Here is a 14,651-nt window from a genome sequence, read left to right on the forward strand (position 1 = left end):
AAACACCTGTAGCTTAAAATTGCAAATAGTTGTTTTAGTAATCATTAGTGATTTAGCTTTGGGGATGGGATGTGCTCTTAGAGATATATTCTTCTGGCAGGTAGGTTCCATTTTCTTGTAGTTTTGGTAATTGCTGTTAGAATCTCTTTCTTGCAGTGTGCCAAGGTTATGCAGGGCTTGTAGGTATGTTTGCCTAGGTACTTCTCTAGTTGTCTGGGCCTTAACTATTTTAGTGTTCTCTGGGTGTTTTGGCTCTTTTTTGAAACTCTAGATGAAGCTGCTTCTCAGGCTGTTAATCCTCTGCTGCCCGGCGCATGCTGAAATCAAAGTAAGACTCTCCTCCTTACTGAGGAGAGGAGAAAACGGCTTACATGCTTATTTTTAATGTATGAAGGAGAGGAGTTGCCACCACATTATTTTTCTAAGTTCTCTCATTGTTGACAAGATGAAATCTTAATCTGCCTGACTTGTAAACCTTTTGAGTCCACATGTTTCTCTCTCTTACTTTTTCTCTTTTTTCTTTTTTCTCTTTTTCCTGAGTAAAGTTTGAGTCTATGGGATTGAATTTTGAAACAAATTATGTTATTAGAGAATAGTGGAATCCATGATACTTAGGTGGGTTATACTATTATGAGCTGGGAGATGAATATTTAGAAATCATGAATGTTTGGATGAATCATGGAGTTGGATGGGATTTGTCTTGAGGTAAAACTTACGGAGTGAGAAAGCTGGTGTCAGTTATGGTAGGGGATTCTCAACTAATTCCTTTCCATGGTGATAAGTAAATGTAGAATAAAAATTTTCAGTGAGATGCACTTAGCAAATATTAAAGGAATAAAAGATTTTTGAGTAATGCTTTCATGTATAAGTAGTTGCAGCAGATGTGATCAGACAGTGGCATAGAGGAAACAGATTAGTTCAGCTGTCTTGTGCAGTACAGCAAGGAAGTGGTCTGGCAACCCAAGTCATGCCAGTGATTCATGTTGCTGAACAACAGAGTGCAGAGTAAGTTTCGAGACTGGAATTTGTACCATCCTTACCTTTTGTTGTGGAAGTATTTTAAAGATTGTGTTTGAAAAGACAGAGGAACCCTTTAAGCTGTGTTTCTTCAGTCTGGAAAAAGACGAATGCATGAAGATGAGACATGTACAGCCGTGAGTGTTTGGAGGAGGGCATATGATGAGTAATTGCTTGTTTGCCCTTAGCGTACTAGAGGGTATCAAGTGAAGGTAGCCAATTCCAAACTGGAAGGAGATGGTTCTTTACAAAACATGCAGTTAATTTATGAAACTCCTTGCCACAGGGTATTATGCATTATATGAAGATATTAAAAGACATCACTGTGTACTTTTTCTGCTCTTACACATCCAGTTTTGGCTACTTTGGAGGCAGGATACTGGTCTTAGATCTTTGTTTGAACTTAGTAGAGCTGTGAGGTATTTGAAGTAATTGATGCTTTTTGATTCAGCCTACAACTTGTTAAAAATATGGTAAAGTCTAAACAAGAAACAGGTCTTTTGGGACTGGAACTTAATAGTATGTTACAATATCAAAATAGTCAGACACCCAGAAAAGTCTTAAAGTAGCTCTTCTGGAATTGAACAGTATACTAGTTCAGGGGAATTTGTTAGTTACAGGAAGCTTTACGTAATGTGCTAAACTGTAAACATTGTCATGCTTATTCCAGTAAACCAGAATAAATGATACTGGGAAACTTAGAGTCCAGTGTAATTTTCCACAGGGAGGCTGCATTGTATGGACAGTGCATCTCAGTAATTAGTGTATGTTGTCATAACAGTTTTTGATGAGGTGATTGTACTTCCTTACATCTTTAGATGAGGATCTGCTTCCAGAGCTGTGGAAACATGTCAGGTTCCCTCCATATCCATTCAGTAATGTGCTGGGGGAGAACAAGTGCCGGCAAGATAAGAGCCTCAAAGGAAAGAAAGAGTCCCGTTAATTTTTTTCATAAGGCCCTATGTGAGGTTCTTTTTTTAAAAACGTGATGTGTAGGCCATCTGGAAGAGAAAATAACTGGTGGGGTGGGAAGTTTGTCCTTCCTTTTACCGCTCTAGTAAAAAATACAGGCTTGCTTCTGTTCAGTATCTCTAAAAAAGAGGAAGGCTGGCAGAGAAAATAAGATCTCTTACCACAGTTGTTTAGGCTCTGAGCTTGCTGCCCTGTATCTCGGTTCTAGCATCACTCCCACCCCAGGAAGGAGAAATAGGAGCTTTCAAGCAAGACCAAAAGATCTGAGTAGTACAGGTGAGGGGTGCTGTCACATGCTTAAGTCGGAACTTGATTTCATTCTCCTCCTGAGCATGACTGCAGCCTATCCTTTAAGAATACGATTGCTGTCAGTGATGAAAAGTTGTCCAATACTTTAAATGGGGACTGGTGCTGAAGTCTTAAAATTTCAGCTGCTTAAAATAAAAAACCCGACAACACATATACCCCACCCCCTGGTTTTTATAGTCAGCACTACTTGAATCATCTAGCAGGGAGTTAAGATTAACGAGATGCTGGGTAGCCTCATGATGATCATGCGGTTGATTGTAGTTTCAAGATGATTGGCAGTGCCAGCAGTACTTCACTGAACTTTTTAATGAAATATGGGAAAGGCAGCATTTGGATACACTACTGTGTTCAGTGTGCTCTCGAATTAAAAATAATCAGTTTTGTTCTTAACTATGCTGAAAACTCTTTCAGTGGAACCCAGCTTGGATGGTTAAGTCTACTGGATCAACTCCCTGTGTTTAACTGAAAATTGGAATTAGTCCCTCCTGGGAGGAACTCCCTCTGAAGGGACTCTTTCCCTGTCAGCTTCTTCAGGAGATGAGGAAACTTGAAATTGTTCTTTATTCCCCACTTACAAGATGAAAATATTATGGAGCAATTATTTATCTCAACAGATAATGAATAATTGGAAAACTCACTGCCTTGAAAACTAGTATTTGCCATTAAAATGGACTGTGACATCCTTTAAGCCTTCTAATGTCTAGTGCCCTACCCCAGTTCTGTTTTCTGTTTGTTTTTTTAATCTCTGCGAATGTTTATTTTGTTTCATTCTTAGATGGCAAAAAATCCTTGTATTCAGCTTTGCCAGCAGCTCTGCTGCAGAATTAATAGTATCTCTGAAATTAGAGTCTTTCCATGTTGGTCTCCCAATTTTTTGATAACCTTGTTAATTGAGGCATGTTCAATATCTAGGTTACACATATGGCCCGGACAGGAGATGCTTGGTGACTGAGCTCTGTTTTGATAAACTGCGAAAGGACACATTACAGTAGATTTGGTGCCATAGGATGAAACACAGACATTGGCATGCCTGGCCACAAAATTCTCATGTTGCTCAAAGGAGAGTGATCAGCCTTGTTCACGTGCTTCTGTGACTAGTGTGGATGCATGTTCTTCAGTATTAGAGAGCCTCCTGCGTGCTCCTGTTCTTTCAGTGAGGAGATTTCTGACCAGGCAGTTACCATGTATGCCTAAAAGCCGTAACATTCCAGGTAGATTAATTTGGTTTCCAAATAGAGGAATGGTAAGGTTGGTTGTTGATGCAAGTGAGGAGGTCAAAGAATGTGGCTCAAATAAGATGGGGAAAACAATTAAAATTTAGGCAATCAAGACTTTCCCCATATTTAGTCTCCTGTTATTGTTCTGGATGGCAATAGAAAACACAAGAGTCGGATCCTGTATCAGTTGACAGTAGGGAGAAGAGAGAAAATCAGCCTTGGGTCGTCAGAAATTGAAGAATAATCTGGCTCAAGTTTAGGGGAGAATTATTACAACTGGTCAGTGCATCAAAGTTAAATTAGTTGCACTGCAAAATATTTCCATATGTATCTTCTCTGAGAAAGATGCTGAGTTTTCTTGTTGTTCTTCTGCCACCTGTTTGGATCACAAGTTTCCAGTGTTAGTCTGTTACTGGCAGACCATATGAACAAGGCAGCAGAACTGTCTCACAGATTTGGGTAGAGGAGTTTACTATACTGCTTTTCTCTTCTATTTTTTCCCCCATAATTTTAAAAAGAGGAAAAAAACTTAGGAAAAACACGTGCTGATGATTTTGATGTTCCTGTTTTGGGTAAGGCGTTGATTTCTCAGTTGTCATCAGTGTGGTGTGATACTTCCTGTCTGCTTTCTTAAGCAGAAGGCACTTGATGTTAGAAGGGCTGGTCATATATCAGAATTCAAATATGCTGAACCTTATCCATTAGCTTGTGAACAAAGACTGAATGTGGAGAGGTTATATCACACATCTGTTTTCTGGGAAGAAGTCTCGCTTGAGCCACTACATGTCCAGAGTGAGGTTAGTCTGCAGGGCTTGGATTAGGTAACCATTCCTGCGCTGTTGCTGCGTTTTGAAGATGAACTTGAGACGTTTATATGGGTGAGCGTGTCCCTTAGTTGTGGGCACATAGACCAAATTGCTGTTTTGTCTGCTGCTCTGAGTGCAGATAATTTTTGGACTGCAGCCCCTCTCATTTCTGGGTTCATGTTGAACTTAATACAGGTCTCCTCCAGGAGGAAAATGGTTTACCAGGGCTTTTCTGGACCTGTCTGTGAAATGTTTGTGAAGGTATCTTGGTGCCTTCCAGCCACTTAATAATTGGATTGAGAATGTTTGTAAAGCAAAACAATTAGCTTTGTTTCTTTATGTTGCGAGAAATTATGCTTTTGTTCCCTTCCCTTGCTCCCCAAAAATACTGATTGCAGAGGTCATTTTGCAAAGACCACAGTCTGCTCTATTGTAAAAGAATGCCACAATCTTTTGTCTCCTAATGTCTAAAATAACACACATTAGAGAGACATAAGTTGGAGGATTTAACTTGGTTATCCAAACTAGAACATAAGTGCATACTTGCTCTATTTTGCAGCTGTCCTAACTCCAAAGGCAGAGTTCACAAACCACAGTGGAAGAAAACAGCAGCCTTTTTATCTATTTACACTTGCTCCAAGTTATGTAAGCTGCATATTGAATCATCTGATAGTTCTTTTTACGTCAGTATCTCAGTTAAGAAGGGTTTCAACTGTTTCGTAGAATAGGTCTTTGTCTTGTTTAGTGTATGTTGTTGTGAAGTTTCCTTGTTGTGAGTCTGCAGGGAGTTAGCTTAAAACTCCTAGAGGAAAGTTCACAGAAACAGCCTATACTGAATGGACAATTCAGAGAATGATTTCTTAACTGGTATTCCTGGTGTCTATTGCTTTGTTTTATGCAACTAAGGTTTAATGCGTACTACTTTTTGAGAGAGCAATAGCTGATTAATGGAGAAAGGTCTCTTATGCATCTGCCTTCAGCTGAAATGAATTATATGGACCATTTTGCTTTTAAAAGAGAAAATTTTGAATAAGTTATGAATATGGATTCTTTTATGTTAAAACAAATCTTTAGTGGTGACACTTGTGGGTGTAATGCTGCTGTTCTCTAGTAGGTTTATTCTTTGAGTGAAGATTGCAGATGGCATACTATGCAAGACCACCTACTGATTTGAGGTTGCTGCAGTGCATGAGCAGAATTGAAGTAATGATTGAAGAACCAGATCTGATTTGTTTTGGTTTTATACACTCTTAAAGTGCCAAATCCATTGAAGCTTTAGTTCTGCTTGCGCATGAGGTTCTGAAATGCCTAAAAGAAAGCACAGGCCATATAAAGTAAAATTCCTTACAAACTTCTAGCTATTGTCGTGACATTCTTTGGGCACTATTTGAAACTAGCCCGCAAAGAATGTATGTCCTCTGAAGAAAGTGGTATATTCTAATACTGTGGAAAAACTCCAAATTATTAAAATGTCTTTTGTATCCTTTTCTATAAAGAATGCGAAGCTCTGTTTCTCTCTTGTAAAAGCAGCCGTGTGCTGCAGGAGAAAACCGGAGTTCCAGCACACCCAGTGGTTTGAAACTGACCATCATGGGCAACTGGCTCCAGTGTCTGTTCCGCTTTGCCAGTGACTTGAGGAGAGCGTTTTGTATAGCAGTATTAGAGGGGAACAGGTTTTAAGTTGTGATACAACTCTCCTTGATACATGGATTACTTAGTCCATCTGGATATCCTAGTTTTCTAAAGATCAGATCATGAAGCATAGTCACACAAAATTGTTTATAGATGGGCAGCCATCTGTTCCTTCATATTTAATTTTGTCCTTCTGTGCTTTATTTCTAAGATACTGACTTATTTTTTGAAGCCCTATTAGGAAATTGTTTAACTGTTTCTCTATTTGTAGTCCAAGGCCAACAAAGTTTACAGAACGCCCTCGGCCCGGAGTCCAAATGATCTGTTCTTCTTTTAGTGCTGGTAAAAGACTTTTATTTTTTTTTCTTCCTTTTTCTCCCTTGTATCAATATAAGAAGTCATTTGGAGAGTAAAATGAAGTACAATACAGTTACTGTAGCATATTTCTTGTTAATAAGATGGAATTGGGTTAAAGTAGCTATTAAAAACCCCCAGGTATTTGAAATAGAAAATCAGAATCTATGAATTAACTCTTGGTGATACGGAAATTCTTGAAAACAGTTAAATATAAAATGTTCACAGTAAGTCGCTTGTGACTGCAGCGTGATTCTGAGAGTTGGCTTTATCTGAGATGGAATTTATAGGGGTTGGGACAAGAGGGTGTTGATTACCAGGTTCTCATGGTCTGAATTTCATTGATTCCAGAGTTGGCAATTGAAGAATGCAACATAAATAATTGGATAAAATATCAAAATGACAGAAACTTATTTTCAGAAGGGGTACTGGAGCTTTAGTTCCATTCAGTTTTTGTTAAGATAGAGGCTTCTAAGGGCTTAGTCACAAACAAATTACTGTAGTTAGCTAATCTTTCAGATATAGCTGCAGATGCATATTTATCTGACAGCAAATGTGAAATAATTCAATTCCAGTTAAACCTTTGAGTTTCTAAATCTTGTTTTTACTTAAAGGTTAGTTACAGGAATAGCTGAAATGAGATACAGTTATAAGTTTGAGGGAATAATTTTAAGTATTTGATGTTACAGCCATTTGAAAATACTGTAATAACATTAGACTGCCTTTTTTTCTTAAGACTTATCTGTTTGTTTTTCTCAGGTGGGATGTTTTTGGCCACTGGGAGTACAGATCACATCATTAGGGTTTATTTCTTTGGATCAGGTCAGCCAGAGAAGATATCAGAGTTGGAGTTTCATACTGTAAATACTTTTTAAAAATTACATATGTATTTGATTAAAATAATAATTTGGATAAATTGAGATAATTTGGAATCACATTTGATTTTTTTTTTTCTTTTTCTACTTTTTTTTATATAGGACAAAGTTGACAGCATTCAGTTTTCTAATAGTAGTAGCAGGTAAGCACACGATTTATTTATTCAGAGCTAGTTTTTGGACATTGTGGACATTTGTAAATAGCAGTTTCTGGAAGTAGTTATGGAAAAAAAAATTGCTTTCTGTTTTGAGGTTCATCCAATAAAATCATCTATAATTATTGGATTTTCACTGTTCTGTTTTCATAATACTCCTTTTTCAGTTTTACAGCTGTTTTCATTGTAAGGAATGATTAAAGTATTTTAAATTTGCCAAAATTAAGGAGTATAAAAATACTTGAGATTTCTTCTTAAGAAATATATGTGTATATATATTCACATATAAAATACATGCATCTTTAGATATATTTAAACCTTTTTTCAGTTAAGTGACTGCTGGATACAGGAAGACTATCAAACTAGATCTAACAATATTTTGTTTAGCTAGCCCAATGTTTTTTAATGTTTCACTTTAAGTTCTGGAGGTTGAATGTGAAGGATGCTAAAGAAAACAGTTCATTTTGTTACGAAGTTTCTGATACTTCATTTAGTTGATGTTCTAATGTACACTTTTATTATGATATAAATAGTTGTAAACCAAGCTTCATTGTGCTCCACCCACCTTTTTCTCTTCCTTCTACCTCTGCACCCCAAAAAGGGGGAAGAAAAAGGTGGGGGAGAAACTCAAGCTGGGAAACACTTCTTCAGATCAGTGTCATAGTACTTACTCAACACACAGTGCTAGCTTACTGGGAGTATGTTTTGTTTGTTTTAAATCATGTCTGCACTTCTGCTTGCAGGGCTCTCTTGGCCCTTAGACATTTTTACCCCTTAAATTTTTTCCATAGCTTTACCTGGTGTGATAGGGACAGTTTCTTAGAATGCTCATTGGGTTATGGTGTCCTGTGCCAGAGCAGTGTTATAACTCAGCAAGGTGCACCAAAGGTCAAAGTACAGTTAGTTTGGAAGGGGCTCAGGGTAGGGAAGCAGGTTCCACTCTTTGCAGGCCTTCCATTATTACTGGTATGGGAGTGTTTTTCATTTCAAACCAGTTGTACAGCATTCTGACACTGTTTGGACTTCTTACTTATAGCTTCCTTTTTTGAGTTCTAAATTCTGGAACTTCAATTTTCAAGTGCCTTTTCTGTACAGATCTGCCTTTGATCTCTGAGTAACTTTTTTCCCCTTTTGTTAGATTTGTGAGTGGAAGCCGTGATGGAACAGCACGAATCTGGCAATTTAAGCGAAGGGAATGGAAAAGCATTTTGTTAGATATGGCTACTCGCCCAGCAGGGTAAGTAATATAAAATGTTCTGCTATCAGATAGATACTTGAAGGCCATTGATATAATTTGCTGACTTACTTTAAGGAAAAAAAAAAAAAAAAAAAAAAGAGAGAGAGAAAGGGGAAGAAAGGTGCGGGCACTTCTTAAATTATTATTGCTTAAATGCATATTATGCTTGTTTAGCTCTTGAAGTCCAGTGAAAACAAATATTTGACTACATATTCATCTGTGGAAACTAGCTTGTCCTGATAATAGCTCCACTGGTATTTTGATTACATTAAAAGAATAAAAGATACTCAAAACCTGTTAAAGGTCAAATTTATATGGCTTTTTACTTAGGTACTTATTTCTGGAGCAAGAAAACCAGGTCAGATCTGTTCTTGAGACTGCTTGCTTTTTAGTAATACTTAAAGATAGTGTGGAATCTGCATGTCCAGGAAAGCAGTATTGGGTTCTTTCACACCACATGCCAGAGCAAGAAAAGCACTTGCTGTGTAACGGGTTCTCATTTGTTAAAACAGTCTTGAGAATTTACGAGGCTTTGTAGGTGCGGGAAACTTCTGTACGCTAGAACAAGCAACAAAAGAGGCTTGAAGATGGAGAAAAACTTAGTAGGATTTGTGGCTTGCAACTTTTTATTTTGGCATGGAGGAAATGTTTTCCAACTGACATACGTTAGAAAGATTTATAATAGGTTTAAGGGATAAACCTTTTTCCCCTTACTCATCATACTGAGTGGTTTGAAGGTTGATATTTAATAGAAAAAAAAATTAAAATGGTTTCAGGAGTAATCATGTGGAAAGATGTCTGAGAGACCAAGAGAGAGATGGAAGAGAAGGCTAAATAAGCTATAATTTAGTTAGATGTTTGGATCGGAGAGTATTTTGTCAGTTATGGGCAGATTCAACAGAACATGAATATAAAACTGTTAGACAAGAGCGTATGAAAGTCTGGTACTTTGAGACTGAGTTACTTTGTCTTGAAAATGCAGCCTGTAAAAATTCTTGGTTTTAACTGATGCTGGGAAAAATAGGAATGGATTCTTCTTCGTTGTGGTCACAAATGCTGATCTTCTTTGAGAAACTGAACTCCTCATTTCAGTAAAGCACCTTTAGCTGAATTCTGTTCTGTCCTTTTGACTAGAGGGATAAGTGCAGTTCCAAATTTGATCTTTTCTGCACAAGCACAATTTTATCAAACAAAATGAAATTGCTGCACTGAAAGGAAAGAGTGAATTCAGCTTATAAAACCTCCTGGGTTCTGCATTGAATCGAGAAAAGAATCTGGCTATAACTACATTTTCTATTATCAAGTTGTACAGTATATACTATTGTGTAATGTATTGTAGTGCTTAGTATGTGGAAGATTCTGTATGTTGTCTGCCTACGTGGTGGTAACATGCTATTGTTTCATTTGGTTTATGATTTCCCAGAAATTAATGTGCTAGAGAATTCAATGATGATTCATCTTTAAACCACACTGACAAAAATGTAATTTTGGAGTATTCTTATAGATATTACAGATGGCTAGTGTTTGGTTTTCTTAGGGATAAAAATAAAATACATGCAAGATTAAGCACCATTATTACCGATAGTAGAGTGATGTAAGGGTGGTGGTATAGTACTAAATACAGCCTGAAAATTTAATTCTTTTAAAGGTATCGGAATACTTCTCTCCATATTTGTACCTACTTACTAGAAATACTCTCCAGGACAACTTACTGTTCACTGGTTGACTAGTTTGTATTCTTGCTCTTCAGATGTCACAACAAATACTGTAGCTATCAAATTTAATTGGGTTAGGTCATGTATAAAGAGGGCATTTTCTGGTAAAACAGATCAGCATATTCAAGATATTAAGAGGACCCTATAGTCATTCTTTAAACATCTACAATTCTTTGTGGTTTTATGTGCTACATAATGGAAAACATCTTGCATTTCTCAAGTTTCTTAAAGGAGTAATGCTTCTATTCTTAATAATAAAGCAAAATACAGAAGTATTTTCACTTGTCATGGACATAAAAATGTTTCGGCAAACTAGGATTGCTTTGAAACTTTTTGCTCTTTTGTTTTAGACAAAGTTTACAAGGAGTTGAAGATAAAATTACAAAGCTGAAAGTGACCATGGTGGCATGGGACCGCCATGACAACTCTGTTATAACTGCAGTAAACAACATGACTCTGAAAGTTTGGAATTCTTTCACTGGCCAACTCATTCATATTCTCATGGTAAGGTGTTCCATCTTGATTTACTAATCCTGAATGCAAATTTTATGTATGAATCATCAAAATTCTTCCTTTTGCATTTTTTTTCTGTCTGAAAACTGCCTTAACAAATGTTTCCAGATAATTAAAGTGTAATAGAGATGTCTGTCAGCTGCTTATTAGAAGATAAAGCTTTAAAGTCACAAATAACCATTGTTGTTCAGGATGTCTGAAACTAATTTTGGACTTTCTTTTTTTCCAAAAGTGCTATCTTGAAGGAGAGAAGGAAACAGTTATTTCTTTTTACCTTTATTTAATGTGACAAATGTTTTGAAATACTGTTAATGGATAAATTTGCCCTGTTTAAATGGAGACACTTCTGCAACCTAATCATTCCATGAGCACAAAAAATAGTCTTCTAGCTAGAATAAATCAAACAACATTTTTACTAATGCGTGATACTTTTTTTTTAACTGAGAAAATAGGTATTTCTAGGTAACTAGATGCTCCGCTAGAGATGGAAATATTTCCCGCAAAGCTTTAAAATTTAGTATTAATTTTGGAGATGTTGTTCTCTAACTTCTAGTTATATATTTGATTCTTTATGGGTTTATATTAAATTTGTAACTGCTAGTCTGCCTAAACAAATTGAAATCTGCTGAGTGTTAAGACCAAAAATACTGAACGTTGTGAACTCTAATCTTTTAAAATCATGGCAAAAGTATTGAGACATACTTGTTGTGAGGTGACATACTTGAAATACCTCTTGGGAACCTAAAATTACAACTGGAAAGAGAAGAGTATAATACGCTGCTACCAAAAAAAAAAAAAAAAATATTGTGGTCAAAGTAGTTGTTCTTTGCTGGACACTTTCATAGGCTAATGATATGGTTTGCTAGTGTTACCGTATTGAATTTCTGAGTGAGACAACCCTCTTGTTCATCTTGCTGTATCTTTAATTTCAGGGACATGAAGATGAAGTGTTTGTACTTGAACCTCATCCATTTGATCCAAGAGTTCTCTTCTCTGCTGGACATGATGGAAATGTCATAGTTTGGGATTTGGCAAGAGGGGTCAAAATCCGGTCTTACTTCAACATGGTAATTATTGTGCTTTATGCAGATATGCCAAAGCAACCTTTCTAAACTTTTTGCTTTTAGTACATTCTTATGTAGGCCATCTTGAAGCATGCATTTGCGTACAGGGCGAGATCCTGCATCCGGTGAAGTCAAGAGAAATTCCTATTCAGTTTAGTGGGGCAAAGATAAAATCTGTAAAATGTAAAAAGTTGTTTCTTTGGCTGTATTTCATAGTGTCATCTTTCTATATGCTTCATCCACATGAAGTTGGAGTGTTAGTTACATTGTCAGAGATCATGCATAAGAGACAGGGTGACAGAGACCCTCCTTTAGTGCTCTGTTCCCTGCCTGGGGAACCAAGGTGGAACTTGGTTTATTTTTGCACTACTCATTCTTAATCTGGCTAAAGCTCTTCAGGAGTCACCTGGTCTCATACAATGTTGGTGTATGCTGCCTTGGCCCATTGGACTGAATGCTGTCAGCCTTTCTGTGTAGAGCTCCTCCACATGCAGGTTTCAAATTTGGTCTGTTCTGCACTAAACTAATTCTTCTGGAAGATGGATGCAGTAGGTATTTCCATCTGGTTCTTGATATTAATTGGGTCTTTGTACATATCTTTCCTCAAAAAGGTAATGATGTGTTGTGCAATTCAGACTTTGTCTCCCGGAGAAAATTACCAGAGTCTTTGTAGAATATGAAGAATCATTGAAAATGCTGAGAGTAGGCAAATGGGCTTCATCCAGCCTTCAGCCATAGTGGAATGGCAGTCTTGGAGCATAAAGAAGATCATCTGAAGAAGAGACCTGCCATAGATCTACTCACAAAAAAGAAAAAGGGCATTTAAAAATGAAGTCAAGCCAGGAAGGTCACTCTGAACCTAAAGAAAGATTTTGAGATGTGCAGTGTACAGTACAGTTCATAAAGTCTCTGAGGAAATTCTGCCAAGCTTAATGGGAGAGAGAGCAGCCTAGACTCCTTCAGCACTGACCTAGGTTCAGTATTGTTCCCTCTGGATTGATTTCTGTAACTGAACTTACGAAGGATCAGAGAGAATCATCTTGGAGCTATGAGAACAGATCTTTGTTACTCAGTGCTATTCACTGTTACCAGTTGAGGTGTATGATCTCATTGCATGGCTAGGCTGCCTTTTCACTACTACTTAATGATGGATGTATGATAGCTTTCATGAAATTTAAGGTCAGAAGAGGCTGAGCTCATCTGCTCTTCATAAGACAACTCTACTTAAGAGCTATCAGAATCTAAATTACAGATGCCTGTGATGTTAGGCAACCCCCTGAAAGACTGAGATATTTATTTCAAGGGTGCAGTGCAACACAAACACCTAAAAAGGGTAAAAATCACATACATTTTAAGATCTCTGGAGTCAGAGAAATGTGTAGACAATCAGATCTCGGCAGCTAGTAATCTGTGTTTCATGCTAGAAATGAATGTGAAAGTCTGCCTGCTGTGTGAGGTGAGGGGAATTGTAAATCTGGCAATCAGTTTGTCTCAAACCAACGAATAAGTCATATGAGCCAGGTATGCAAGAGAGGCATCTCTCTACAGTCTCTGAGTATTTCACCAACCAGTCTTCCGTGTCTGATGCTTCAGAAGGCATGGGTTGAAATTAGGGGTTTTCTTATATGGGTGGGTGGGTGGGGGAAGATGCTTCTAGACCATGAGACTTGATTGCATAGTCACCTCTGCAGAGCTGCAAATGTTAAGTGTTCTGGTTTACTAAGGGAGGGCATGAATACATGCAGAGCTACAAGTCTTCTCCCAATTAACTAACTGGCATATCAGCTGGGAAAATCATTACATTAGCCACTATTAAATTACTCTGATAACCACTGTTACCTTCATTGACTTGGTCAATATGTCATCTCATACTTATGAAAAACAGTGTTTGTATTTGTATTCAGGGTATGGGAAATTTTTACAGATTGGGTTCTTTTGGATCAGACAGGGAACATCACCTGGAGGAACCAAACCTGAGAGTTGAATGACATGAGGTATCTGCTTTGCCATTCAAGAACCTCTTATTATCATTGCCTGATAAAACAGTGTCTGTGGTACCAGAACTAGCACTGGATGACTTTGTTGTAACAAAAGCCTCTTAAAAAAAATTGCAGACCCTGGGGGTGTTGGTTGAATTAGCAAAATCTTAGATGACTTAGCTTAATAATAGTCCAGTCAGGTATTCCCATCCTAAGATGGATTGATTGGTACATCTAAAGCCTTGTGGCAAATCCCTAAAGTAGAGTCGGGTATTTTTAAGTTGTTTCCCTCCCTGCTCCACTTACCCACCCCTCAATTTCTTCATTGTCAGCATCAAAAAAAATCAAAATTCGAGGGATGCAAGAGGTGTCAATCAGTTTGAAGCTTAACTCATTTTATCCAGTTAGCGAATGTGAAATTGCAAAGCCATAGTAACCAAATACACTTTTTGTTTTGTATTTAACTTAAATGGGGCACTCAAAGTTTATTTGTGCCTTGCTGGTTACAGATAGGTGGCACTAGGAGGCTCTGGTGGTCCTATAGAATATTCTCTCCCAGGTTTTTAAAATTAAGATTTGCTATTAAATCAATTGGCACAGTCATAGTTAATTTGAAGCATCTTTGGTCTGTTTGCCAGATTTTGATCTTTATAATTAATAGTAAACTCAGTCCCGTAAATGACTGTCTACACACATGGGTTTACTCTCAGTAAGTATGTATATATTTTATACATTCCACACTTCACCTGTAGTCTTCATTTGATCTAGTTCTGTAAGTATCACGTAACTCACTGTCAGAGTTCATG

The 14,651-nt window shown here is 37.3% G+C and overlaps 1 protein-coding gene across 4 annotated transcripts in view; it reads left to right on the plus strand.

Moving 5' to 3' along the window:
- Nucleotides 1-14,651, plus strand: part of LOC115336466 (pleckstrin homology domain interacting protein) — a 121,258-nt gene that overhangs the window by 36,614 nt on the left and 69,993 nt on the right. For 3 of the 4 annotated variants that reach the window (XM_030003449.1, XM_030003460.1, XM_030003471.1), the window contains exons 10-15: nucleotides 6,225-6,295; nucleotides 7,067-7,167; nucleotides 7,285-7,325; nucleotides 8,476-8,574; nucleotides 10,640-10,793; nucleotides 11,735-11,869. In XM_030003449.1, the coding sequence (XP_029859309.1) occupies nucleotides 6,225-6,295; nucleotides 7,067-7,167; nucleotides 7,285-7,325; nucleotides 8,476-8,574; nucleotides 10,640-10,793; nucleotides 11,735-11,869 (601 nt within the window). Of the gene's footprint in view, nucleotides 1-4,890; nucleotides 4,967-6,224; nucleotides 6,296-7,066; nucleotides 7,168-7,284; nucleotides 7,326-8,475; nucleotides 8,575-10,639; nucleotides 10,794-11,734; nucleotides 11,870-14,651 lie in introns of those variants that run through there. The other variant, XM_030003482.2, reaches the window with a different exon arrangement.

Source organism: Aquila chrysaetos, chromosome 2 (genome assembly GCF_900496995.4).
Source record: "Aquila chrysaetos chrysaetos chromosome 2, bAquChr1.4, whole genome shotgun sequence".
In the NCBI taxonomy this organism is placed as follows: domain Eukaryota; kingdom Metazoa; phylum Chordata; class Aves; order Accipitriformes; family Accipitridae; genus Aquila; species Aquila chrysaetos.